Source organism: Rhinolophus hipposideros (assembly GCF_964194185.1).
Source record: "Rhinolophus hipposideros genome assembly, chromosome: 12".
NCBI lineage: Eukaryota > Metazoa > Chordata > Mammalia > Chiroptera > Rhinolophidae > Rhinolophus > Rhinolophus hipposideros.
Window position 1 is genome coordinate 29993713 of NC_138058.1, and position 13355 is coordinate 30007067.

General features: G+C 37.0%; 1 protein-coding gene across 2 annotated transcripts in view; it reads right to left on the minus strand.

Annotated features, from left to right (window-relative positions):
* Nucleotides 1–13355, minus strand: part of MEIS1 (Meis homeobox 1) — a 133737-nt gene that overhangs the window by 10 nt on the left and 120372 nt on the right. The window contains exons 10-13 of one of the 2 annotated variants that reach the window (XM_081068055.1): nt 5243–5301; nt 4032–4121; nt 3645–3740; nt 1–1532 (exon numbers count right to left, since the gene is read on the minus strand). The exon at nt 1–1532 is cut by the window's left edge and continues 9 nt beyond it. In XM_081068055.1, coding sequence (XP_080924181.1) covers nt 3682–3740; nt 4032–4121; nt 5243–5301 — 208 coding nt within the window. In that variant the 3' untranslated portion in view covers nt 1–1532; nt 3645–3681. The remainder of the gene's footprint in view (nt 1533–3644; nt 3741–4031; nt 4122–5242; nt 5302–13355) is intronic. The other variant, XM_081068054.1, reaches the window with a different exon arrangement.

The following is a 13355-nucleotide window of genomic DNA, read 5'->3' on the forward strand; positions in this document are numbered from 1 at the left end:
AAAATAATCTTGTTTTTATTTTAGATTCAGATTTCATTACTGCACTCAAACGACTACAACTGGGCTTGGCGTTATTATACAATCCAAACTGTTTCCGTCAGAAACGCTAAGACTCAGTGTGCAATGATTGTTATTAATAATTAGCTCCTTGGTTTCTTGATAGAAAAAGGCTATCAACAAGCATTTGTTTATCCACAACAAAAAGTATAATTAGCTTATCCCACTTAGTAAATCTTGTATGCATGCCAACTCATACCAAACTGCTACTTTTACAAAAAAAATTGCAATAATACAGTTCATTTTTCCAGTCCTTTTTGCACAAAATTTATTTACAATGTCTACATAAATGCTCCAAGGTGGGACTATGGAAAAATACACACATGACCGATGCTTTGCTCAGAAATAAAGTCAACATATTAAAAATAAATCTTCAGTCTATGTTTTTGAGCTGCATAAAACAGGAAGTGATGTATAAGGTGGTGGTTGTTGCATGGGGACAATGATGCTTGATGTGACAATTAGGCTTCTAAACACACGGCCTTTTGGTTTCCATGCCTCCTCCTACCAGTCTCCTTAAGACACTGCCTGCAACAGCTGATTAATCATTGTTGATGACTGCAGTTTTTCCCATCCTTCCCGATTTACATCTGTTCAGGCCAATTCAAATATGGTGAGTAAATGAATTAGACATGCAAATTCAAGCCCCAGGCTAGAGAGAGGGAGAGAGGAAAAGAGAGAGAGAGAGAGAGAGAGAGAGAGAGAGAGAGAGAGAGAGAGAGAGAGAGAGAATGGCTGAAATCCTAGGCGAGAAGAAAGATTCTTCTGCCTGATAGTTATTTTAATGCTCTAAAAATCCTGCAAATCAGACCTTCCTGTCCCTTGCAGGATAACTGTAAGGCTTTTTAATGTAAGGAGGCTTCTGGAGGAAGTGAAGAGCTATGGAAACAACACACATAGTGTGGAAAAATTTCACATTTTTCTTAAAAAATCTATAAGAAACAACGTAATATGGATAACAGTATAATAGCATTTACAATATTTCACTCTTTGTTCTCTTAATGTCTTATATAGTTATTTAGCATGTCCCCCAAATTGACTTCGGTATTTCCTGCTTTTTAAGGGTCCCTATGAAGAATTAGGGATGCTCCTTGGTCCAAAGTAGATGCCAAGAATGGAACTCCACAGTCATTGCAGAAAAAACATGATTTGAAATCAGTCACCATTGCAGACAATGCATATTTCCTTAAGTTACTGAGCATGAATGTCCATGACTTGTCCACTCATTGTTGGGTCTCCTGTATTAAGAACCGTGGGGCTTGATGCTGACATTGGCATTCCAGGGTGGGGCGGTCCTCCATGCATCATCACTGTTGGGTGGTGAGGGTGTCCAGGAATGTACGTATGCATGGGGGGCCCATGACGCAGCTGAGCAGGATGGGGGGGCATCTGGGGTTGGGTATAACTTGGCTGTCCCATACTCACACCCATTGGACCACCCCGGGCTACATACTCCCCTGGCATACTTTGCAGCCCTGTAGAAATTCAAAAGAAAGAAACAAAAAGAAAATATTATGAAAGCGCAATAGTGTGGTTCTGGCTATGGCAACCCCATGAAAGCCAGGGGGCATTGTGATTAAGGGAACATGGCTCCGTAAAGTATTCTTTTGATTCATATAGAAGAAAATAAAATGAGAAACGTCATGCTGAAAACTCACATTTTGCGACTATTTTCGTTTCATTGTCACAACTGTTATCAGGTCAGCCTACTGAGGTCTTATTTATTAAAAAAAATAAAACTGTTATTTGAGGTCTGTTCTCAAGAAGCACTTTTGTTCTCTGAAACATTCTTTACCAAGAGTACAAGAGTCCACTGCGCTGGTCACACAACATCTCCCATGAAACTGAACTAGACATGCTCACGAAGGCTGATTACTTAGCTAACGCTGCACTTTAAAAAATTAAAACGAAACAAAACAATAACAGTTATCAATGAATTCCTTCCTCATGGTTTCTTAGAGCTGGGGGAAAGAAAGCCTTCACAAAACCCTGTCCACCTTACAATGATTTTGAGAACAATAAGGAAAATTGGACCTAAAACAATACCCCTCCTGCTTTGAGGGGCCTCTTGTCTTCTGCATGGATTGCTATAGTTGATGGAAACTGACAGGTGTATTGTTTCTGAGAGCTATAAGCTCCATAATCATCAAGGGTGAAAGGCATAACGCTATTGCTAAGTAGGTTCAATTGGCTTTAGTTCTAAGTAATAGTGCACTGTGAATACGATGAACACCTTCGAATAAGGTCTCCAGGCTCTAGCAATGAATGGCTGCTTAATCTAGCCTAAAGGAACATTTTGGAACTAATGAAAATTGCTTATAAAATATACTGTACCCACAGCTCTTTAATCAAAAAAGATGATAATATTTTTTGTAATAACCTATTAATTTAATTGGTCACGAAGCATAAAATACATCATTTAAATTTAATTGACCCAGAAACTAAGAAACAATATTTAAATTAACTAAGCTAGAGAATTCCACGATGAGGTAATAAGACTATTGCATTCCCGAGCTCAATGGAATGTTTTCAAGAGCTAATTGTTAAACTTATATTTGACTCATACCCAGAGAGGAAGACCAGTACGAATTACCCTTGGCCTCAGCAGCGATTTTAAATAGTGTGTTAATATAATCAGAGACACAACCAAGACTCCGACATAACTGCTTTTAATTTCAGAAACAAAGCAAGAGCAATGCTATTAGGGGTAATTTAGGAAGTGAACAAGAGCTTTGGTGTTCAAAACAGTTTTACTTGTTTGAACACGAATTGCTGGAGTGTCTTTTTAGGAGAGAAAATGCAAGAGCGAGAATCTGGGACAGTTTTGCTGGGCCTACTTCACTAGGCCTGCCACTGAAGATTGCATTAATGATCTCTATTTTTGTATACTGAATAAGTCAAATCCATTTGTCACACTGCAAGTGATGGCATACTTAATTTGGATATAGTCAATTAGCCTGGGCTAAGCCCTGCAGCCTGCTGTGCACACCTCTATTTTGTATTCTCCCTTTTGCCACTGCCACACGTAATCCCATTATGATGGACAGACAAAGGAATAAACTAAGAAAAAAAAAATCAAAGTTTGGTTGACTGAAGCTCAAAATATGCCTTTACTTACCCTAGGTAAAACTAGTGTTTATTTTACCTAAAAGAAGTCTCTGTTTGGCTTTTCGGTGTCTTGCAGGTTAGTGGAGAAATGTAACTCATGCATCAACTGCGGTTCGACAGATTTATGACACTTTGGGGACATGCTCTTTCCTCTCCTTGCACTGCTGCAGACTGCTTACATTTTGCAAATCAGTCTGTTGCTATGACAACCCACTCCCCCACCTCCTGACTGTTTCTTGTTTTGTCATGTGGTCAGTACTGTATAATAGCAACACACAGGATAAATGTACATCATACACAGTATTTATAAGCTTAAAAGCTTGATCACAACCAAGGAGAAAATGAAGGAAGCAAGAAACCAGGAGTTTAATGGAAAGGAATGAACAAGCATGAAGCTATGGGCAAGGAGAACGTAAGAAAATGCAAGAGGAAAAATATTCCTAGGACAAAGTGAAAACAAAGACCCCATTTGTACTTACTTCCCCCTGGCTTTGCGATTGGTTAACTAGATGAAGGTTACATGTAGTGCCACTGCCCCTCCATGCCCATATTCATGCCCATTCCACTCATAGGTCCTAGAAGGGAGATAAAAATCCAAGAAGAGGCCAGAAAATGAGCAAAGTCAACAGATAGTGCCAAAAGACCCTTTTTTAAAAAAACCAGGTTCCAGAGGATTGAGAAACAGTGAGATCTTCAGTGCATAAAGATCCTGGCTTCCCCTCTGCAATATCTTAGATGCACAGATGGCAGGCAAGGCAGGCAGCTGGAGATAACAGCAAAGGATGAAGTGAATTTACCTGTGCTGATGGGGGAGGGGGTGACACCCTTGGAGTTAAAAATGAGAAACAGTCACAAAACAGTCTTACCTGGTGCCCTGATGCCCATGTGCTGCTGGCCGTCCATTACGAAGCCTCCCATTGGCTGCCCATCGGGGTTATAAGGTGTTCCTTGACTTACTACAAAAGTGCAGAACACAGCTTCTTAATAACAGTCTCCACGAGAGAAAGACACAGCCAGAAAGAAAGAGACAACATACCACGCAAGTATAATTTTATAACATTCATAGTGAAATTTCGGCTCTATACACCTTTGTGACTGAGTTTTAAAACGTTGTGTTCAAAGAACAGTAAAGATATAGAAATTTTATGTTTGGGTCTCCATCTGGTGATCACATAATGGGTGTTAAAAGGAAAAAAATTACAGGAATATGACTAAATAGGTACTGACTCAATGTGATGTTTAACATAGTTTTTCATAATACTCTCTCTGAGATGAGCGAGTATTTCATAAGGAAAGTATAGACCCACGTGACCCCCAGTAAATACTGTTGTTGATCTCACTGGTACATTACAATACAGAAACAAACTCTAGAACGATGTTTCTTGGATTTTTAAATCTGCAAGCCGGGATCCCATTAGAACTATTGGTATTTTAAGCTCAGATTAAAAAACAAAACAAAAATGGTGCTATTTTAAAAAAAGTTGAACACCAGAAGATGGATATTAACAAGAGAAGGCCTGAGAAATAAGAGCCGTGTATTTATACCACGACCTGAATCCCATGTTTTAACTGTACATGAAAAGCTGCTTCAGAAGTAAGCTGCCTTGGGTTATTAAAGCACACAAAAGCTCTACCTCATTGAATGTCTTTGAACTTTACTGAGTCCCACAAGCGATCCTGACCCCTTTGCCCTTTTGACAGGTAATAAAGTTTACAGCAATTCCACACCAAGCCATGCACCAGGGAGTGGTCATAGTAGCAGAAAGAGCTGGGAAGGCAAACTCAGGAAAAAAAATAACATTAATATACTGAATGTGTACAAAGAATATTGTAACTCAGCATATGATTTAAGTTACTTTTTTCTGTTGTTTTTTTTTCTCCCCCACTTTCTCCAAACATTGTATAATGATGTTAAATTGATTAGTGTTGTTATGAAAGGAAACTGGTTTCATTTTAATTGCCAGGCGTTCCTAGCACTCACTCCCAGTTTATTTACCAGGTAGCGGACCTCCCGGTGAATGGCTTGAGGATGGTTTTCGCTTGCGTGACTTGAATACAGTCACTATAGGGGACTTGCCTGCTCGGTTGGACTGGTCTATCATGGGCTGCACTATTCTTCTCCGGGCATTAATAAACCTGTAACCAAGAGAGCAAAGCAAATCATGATTCCTTAAAACAAAACCCAAAAAGTGGTGGGGTCGGGGAGGTGGAGGAAGAGCAGAAGACGAATCACAGTGAGAGCCAAGCTAGATCTGGGCAAAATGGTTGTCTCCCTTGCTCCGTGTGCAGTTTCACATGCTGCAAAACCTGTAACCCCCAGTGACCTCTGAGTGCACAAGCTTGGGGTTTCTGAGTTGATTTATGTTTGCCTGTTTTACCACAGTTGGACACTTCCATTTCATCTTTTCATGGGGGAATTAGCAGAGTTTTCAGGAAACAATACTAGCCACCACTCTTTTCAATTGCAAGGGGCGAAATTTGGTGGAGAGAGCGAGATGTTCATAAGGGCATCTGTTACCTCTCCTAATTAGTGACATTTCAATCTTATGTTCTCTGACTTCTTTTTTACATTTTTTTTTATCAAAACCCTTTCTACCTCTTGCAAACCTAATTCTATTTTAATGCCCACTATTAAGATAATGAACTGGGATGGCAGCACACCATCAAATGAGAGAATGTCTGGAGTTTATCACCACTAACTCACACTGCTGGGGACTTCAGAGAAATGCATTCCTTGTAGAGATTTCTTGGGGTGGCTTTTTTTTTTCTCTTTATGCAAAGTATGAGGTCAAGGCGAGGTCACAGCTATACATTCATTGGACTTATAATCTTGATTTTTCCAACTAGTCCTGGAAATTTATAATAAACATCTTATTAAGACATTTAAGTCACATAAGTGTCCTAAGACTTTTTTTTTTTAATAATGTTGGTAGCCCCTCAAAAAGTGGCTAGCCACTGAAAAAAAAATTTTTTTTAAGTGGTTAATATAAGCTCTCCAAAGTCATGCTCACAAAATTTCTAACTCAAGATCTGTTTGTACTGCATAATACTAAGAATTACGTATCAAATACAGAAAATGAACACAACGTATTAGATTCTGAAATAGTAAATTGCTTTTAGTTCTCAGCTCAGGTTTGAATATATTGAACATGAGCGGCACATAAGAAACACAACAAAAAGTTTAATGATGCACTATTAATCCTTAAAGGATCCACAGTCCAGTATGAATTTAGTTTATAAGTCTGCCTACTTTAGGTAGGAAAATGGTTCCCCAAAACCAAACACTATATAGACAGGGACAGGTTTTTAAAATAACACTGCATCTACTTCATGACATTTTAAGAGTCTCAGTATCTTATATCCTTATGTGTTTTTCATTATCTGAGAAGTAATTAAAATAAATAATGAAACTGGAATCTGACTAAAAGGACACGTTGACGCTCCTATTGGCAATACTTATTATATCAGTTCTTGTATATGAAGCCCCTGCACTGCTAATAAAAATCTTTAAAACACAGATCTACAACAAATTGTGTTGCAAATCAGGTTATCATTATCTTGTATAAACCATGAAAATTGGACTCATGTGAGCAGAAGGTTAGATTAATTCTCCATTCTCATTATAAGCACAGGTGTAGCACAAACACCATGTGAAATAACCAATTAAAATGAAAAAAAAAATCTGCTTTTTCATTAGGTGCCTTCACTGTGTGACCAATTAGAAAATTATTTAATATTAATATTCTGCATATACCTAGAGTAATTTTCATAGTAAGTAACATAGGTAAGTCAGCAACAATAGTTCTTTATCTATGATTCTGTTCATAGCAGGCTCTTAGATGGAAGGCACTCTGTCTGGTAATTTTCAGTCCTTTTAAAAACATAATATTTTATGGATATGATTCAAACTGTTTATCTAAAAATAGGAAGAGCATTTTTTTAAGACGAGATGAGAATCCGTGGCTCAGAAAAACTGAGTGACTATTTGAGGTCACCTGTTACCCCAGAGATGTTAACAATTTGCTGAATGACACACAGCTGGCAAATGATAGCCCGCATCCCCTCTCAACACCCTAATAAGAGCGTGGCCACTACTGTACCACCCATCTAGAATCTTCCAAACTGTACAGGTATTTTTACATGAGCTGGTTTTGAGCCAAACACCACTGGCAACAACTCTACTGTTGATTCTGGGAATAAGCATGACGGAACAGTGTGTAGACTGGCATTTGGATGACTGTACTGCGTGTGTGTATAGACAAGGTGTGCATAAGAAGATTCAGTGAGCTGAGTTATCTATATTCCGACGCTTGCCTCCTTCGTACTCATACATTCAGATTTCCAAAGACTAGTTCATAATAACCTCCTCGGGTTTGAATCCCTGACTATTAAACCCATGGAATCATAGGAAACTTTCATCTCAGATTTGGAGAGGGCTTTAACCGCCACCTAGCTTGGTCACTCACCTGAATCCCCTCTCTGACATCCCCACCAAGTAGATGGGTGGCCTCTGCTGCACGGTGTGTAATACAGTACTCGCCGCCTGACCTGAGGGTCCATTCACTCTATGGACAAGGCAACTGTTAGAAGGCATCGCCTTACTTGATCTAAAATGCTTTCACCGGGATGACCCTTTGGGGTAAACAATTCTAATCTCACTTCTTCAGGATAGCCTTTCAAATATTGAAACAATAGCCATGATGCCCCATTGGCTTCTCCCCTCTTCTCCCTAGGTGAAACCTTTGTGATTCTGAAGGTCCTTCTAGAATGTTTATTTTGTTAGGGTTTTGAGTCCACTCACTACGTGGGCCACTCTCTGTTCACTACACAGAGGTTTATCTGTGTGTCTCGGAACGTCTTCTGTGGACAACACTCAGTGCAGTTAATCCAGCCCTGCTCTGGTCCCCCCGCAGCGAGCAACCTCCTCCTGTCCACAGCCTCAGCCAAGGGTCCACAGGTACTAGATGCTATTTGCCTTTCTTTCGGTAGCAATAACCATTTGTTGTCATTGACAACCAGATCTAGGCTACCTATAGGATATGTAGATAGGAAGGTGGACTCCCTTCATTAAATAAAATAAAAAGAGCAAAATATTGAAAACCTAAGAATGCCTAATCACTTTGTCTAAACTGTGGGACCACGTGAGGAGATATACTTGGCACTTCTCACTTTTGAAAACTTGAAAACAATTTTTTTTTCAAGGTAATGAACATTATCAACTCACATAGGACATAGTAAACTCTCAGAATGTTCCTGAATTACAATTCCTATACTCATATGAAACACATATTATTCTATGGGGTCATGGTGGACATCTTTATCTAAAAATAACTAATAGCAAAATATTTTGTTTTTTAAAAAATCATCTCTTTGATCTTAAAAGCATCTCAATATTTGATTCTCGTTAGTGTATTTTATCATTATCCTAGACTATCTTATATGTACTCTCTTTGGAATTATGCTGTGTATAGCAAAGCCATGTGTTTAGATGGCTTTGGGGTGAATTCAGATACCAAAACGTTTTCCTTCTGGGCAAAGTAATAAAATGACATTCTTGCTCCTCCCACTGTAAGTCAAACAGAGGTCAGTTCCTCCATCCCTGTATCTGTTTAAATAAACTGGTCCAGCTGTTTGTTTCTAAAGTGCCCTTTGACCTTGTGTCTCATCCTCCCTGCTTTTGTGACAGAATGCTTTACTTTCCATTGTGGAAGATTCTAAATTATCAAGAATTTTCTAAACACTGAACCAAAAAAAGACCAAAAAGATTTTAAGTGAATTTACATGACTATATTCCCTTCTTAAAACACTGTCATTTCAAGAAGCATCAGTAAAATACTTACTTTAAGCTCATATGTGTGTTCAAATATATATATATATATATATCTATATTTACACATGAACACATAAATATTATTAGAGCTTGAACATAAGAAGAAACAGTGTTTTGGGAGAGAAATAAAAAAGAGAGTGACAAAATTCCAATTTGAATATACAAAAAAACATATTCTCCAACAATCACAAAATAGTTTAAGATAAAATATATCCATGAAATATGCACAATCTTTAGAATTTTTCATGTTGATAAGCTCACTTTTAAAAAGGTTATAAGTTTAAAGACATGAGAAACTTTTACAATTTCTCAATTGATGTCCAAACATTGTAGGCCTTAAAACTCAGATGCATAATGTCAGGAATACATAACAACCGGACAGTTTTTCTTACTCATTAAAAGGGTACTTTGGCTTAATAGAATGTAGCTCAAATTTGCCATAAACTGGGCATTTGAAAAGGTGAACCTTTCAGTTAAGTATGCTTTCAGGTTGGGAAACATCCTGTTTGCCTTTCCATATTACATTCCAAACATCCAGGTATATATTTTTTTAAATCCCATTTTGCTTTGAAAACACAATCTTCTTTTGTAAAGTACTCTTGAAGAACTGGATACCTTGTAGGTGGCAGAAGATTGAATTAGGTAAAGAATTCTTATATTTCCTTTTTTCACAGAATCATGGATTAGAATTTCTTCCTGTGACCAAACTATCTCCTTTTTCAAAACAAGGAGTTTTACAAAGAAAAGGAAGATAATGGATTGGCTTTATAGCTTTATTTCAAGTCAAAATAAACAGATGTATTTCTTTTTACTTAGTTATTTGTTTAGGACACAAGTCCTAATAAAAGGGAGGAGGAGATTAATAGGGGAGCAAAATCTTCAAAACTCTGAGACATGAGATCATCTCAAAATTGAATTTTAGTCTTTGCATTTTTAACTAGGAATCAGATATGGAGGATGGGATATAAATCCTGAGTTACGCTAAAAAGAAATACAGGAAGTTTAGCTTTATTCTTTCTTTCCTTTGCCCCCTAGATTTTCTTGTTTTTAATCATTAGGCTTTTTAATTTTTTTCATTCTGCTAATTCTACCTATCTCCTTTTATTCTCAGTCTTTGAATACCTGAATAGTTTTCTGAGCAAGATCTGGTAGAACAGCTTTCTAAAGTTGACCTTTGTCCTTTAGTTTATCCTCCACTCCTTGCCCTGGTTCCTTCCCACAAAACTGGATTACTAAATTTAGTTTCCTCTTCCTGTGAACCAGGAGAGGTGGAAAGATTATAGTGGGCATCCATCTGAACCAAAACACAAGCTCCATTTCCCCAGTTCCACAGGCAACTTTTTCCACGTAGCTTTGCCCATTTCCTATACTCTTATGCCCTTTGTCTTCCTTGCATGGTTCTCTGTAACACTAACAAAATGAAGGGGAAAACTTGCTCACTTTCAGAAACGGCACTTTCACCTGTACTCATTAATTCTATTCCTTACTGTTTACCACCTGGCTTATTCACTGACGATTATGGGGAGCCCACATTTTATGTTAGCATGTCACAGCCAACTCAGTGAACCACATAAGATCAAAATGCTGTTGTTTCTAAACAATGACATGACTGTCACTCATCCCCATAGTGCTTCTTGCCAACTAGGCATAAGTGAACCGTCAGCAGGAAGAGAGGTACCCATTTAAGCATGGAGAAATACCATTTTACAATACACTCCTATGCCCAAAAACCTAAAGTTATCAACTTAATATTAAAGAAAAGATTTCATTAAAGAGCAGAATGTGTTAGTAAAGATGCCTTCTATACGTCTACTATTCATTAAAGAAAGTATTAATTGTACTCATCTTTGATTAATATTTAGGTATAGTTAGGAAGACTTACATACATACTTTTAATAATAAAAATTAATACCATACATTCGTAAGTATAAGTACCGGTGATTTCTACATACGCTATTCTTTATTCAGTTAAAAATAAACAACATGCATATATAATCCTTAATTGATATAGAATTCATTTAGGTAATTTCTATAAATATTTTTTATAGAATTAAGCCTTGTGAAAAATCTTCAAATATAAAATTTCACATTGGGAGGTAATTGCTGAATTTCAGAATTTTGTCCTTTTTCTAGTCCAAGAATTTCCCTTGACATAGTATTTCTTCCAACTTTGTCACAATCAGTTAAATAAAACTATATATATATTACTTTTTTTTTTTTAAGTCAGCATATCCTAATAACGTCAAGGCCTGTTTTATAAACAAAACTTTCAGGGAAAGAGTTCTAGCTATCTCCCAAATAACTCTCTGTTCTTTAAAATAAGAAATCAACTTCAAAATCTTTTGCTCGAATTCTTCATTTTAGAATTATATTTATTTATTGGATTTAACTGGCAGTCTTCAGGGTCCAAGCTTTCTACACTCCCTTTCTGTGTGAAATAAAATTTCATAAAACATGATTTTAAGACGCTCAAGAAAGTTGACTTAATCTCAAGTCAAACCTCATGAAATCATGTTTTTGGCATCTTTTTCTAGTTTCCCAACCTCCTCCAGGATCCAACAGTTCCAGGACTGCAATACATCATCTGAGGGTGCCTGAGGGTAGAGGAGGTGAGTGGACAGGAAGAGAGAAGGGAGCACAGGTTCTGCTACCCACCCACTCTGGAAACATAATATTGGAATTTGCTCAAATCACCATAAGCCCATTAATCATCAGTCTGGGAAGGCTCCCCTTCTCTTCCAGTGATGGGTATATTTGTCAAATTACTCTGCAAAGAACTTAAATTGTCCGAGACAACTGAGGAAGTTAATCACATGTAAAATTTTCTTCAAAGCAACTAGTGAAAAAAATCACTAATTAGTTGAAAATTCTACTGCAAAGTAAAAACAAAACCTATATATCCTTTTGGACTTTAGATGCTGAAATAACTTCCAAATATTTCATCACTTGGTTATACATAACAAAATTTTCCTTGAAATCAAATTGTACAATGATTTTTTTATTCTAAAAAAATATAAACTTGCTAAACCTTTAATCTGACCTGAATTCAAAGCAAAAGTAGCTCCCTTGTGGGTGGAGGGTCCTTATTTCTTTTGCTGCTCACTGCTACCATCTAGATCACTAAAGCATTAGCCTCCAAATTCAGTGGAATAAGATTGTGGGGATATCTCCCCAGACCTAGCATAAGAAATACCCAACAGTTAAAAATATCTGAAGTACCCATTGACATAAAGCATAAGTAACAAAATGACATTTACGAAATATTTACTTAAATGTGACAATTTGCCAAATTTGACTTTGTATAACTGTATAAATATAAGACAAATAGTGGTTTGCTTAGTATATGGAATTAAAATTATTATTAGCACAATGGATAAGCAATAGAGCAATCCAGTATAATATTGCAAAATCTCCTGCAGCAATGAAAAAGCTAAAATAGTTATAATAACATCTTCAAAGGGTATGTCTCTCTTTGATTTAACCTGAACCATTTTTTCATATAAATTCTAATTTTCCCATAGTCACAAAAAGTCAATAAAATTCCATCTAACTACACATCTCCTAAACATTACCAAATATATATATTTATTTATTTAAAACTAACTTTAATTTTCTGCCAATCTCCATTATAAATAGAATGACCAGATGATTTAGTATCTAAACTGGGACATTTTTTAGAGCAAAGGGACACTATTAATAATTATGCAGGGCAAACAGGCATAAACCATGAATGTCCCAGGCAATTGGGGTTTTGGCCAACCTAATGATCAACTATACTTTTTTTTTTTTTTCCCAAATAAAATTTCCCCTGACTTGGAACTCCTCTGCGTTAAAATAGTGACCAGCCCCAGTATGCATATGGTGTTAGGAATCCCAGCACGCTCTTGGAGTATCTCTGATCTTTCTTGAGGATCTCTCCTTTATTTGCCTTAGTCCCCAAGCCTTGACCAACCAAAAGCTTCCCAGGCCTGGTGTCTCCACTCGTGCTAAGGGAGAATATCTCAAAATTTAGCTTGATTCTGACTTTCACCTGTCAGATTAGGCTATAGAAAGACACAGTGAAACTGGCTTGACTTGAATGGAGGCCTAGCTCTACAATGCTCACTGTAACTTTTTCAATTAGTAAAGCTTGAAACCTCAGTTCTATGTAATGTGTTAATGTGTATCAAAATGTAACTTGTCGGTCCTAAAACACAAATGGAGGCACTTATACCAAAAGGTAAAAAATCTCTCAGTTAAGGAGTATGTGACAAATTGTTTCAAATTAAGACATTAAAACTAACAAAATGACTTCTTCTTGGAAATTGTTGAATCTTTGAAAAATGCTTATGGGCATCTAAGTCACAAGGGAGAAAGTTTG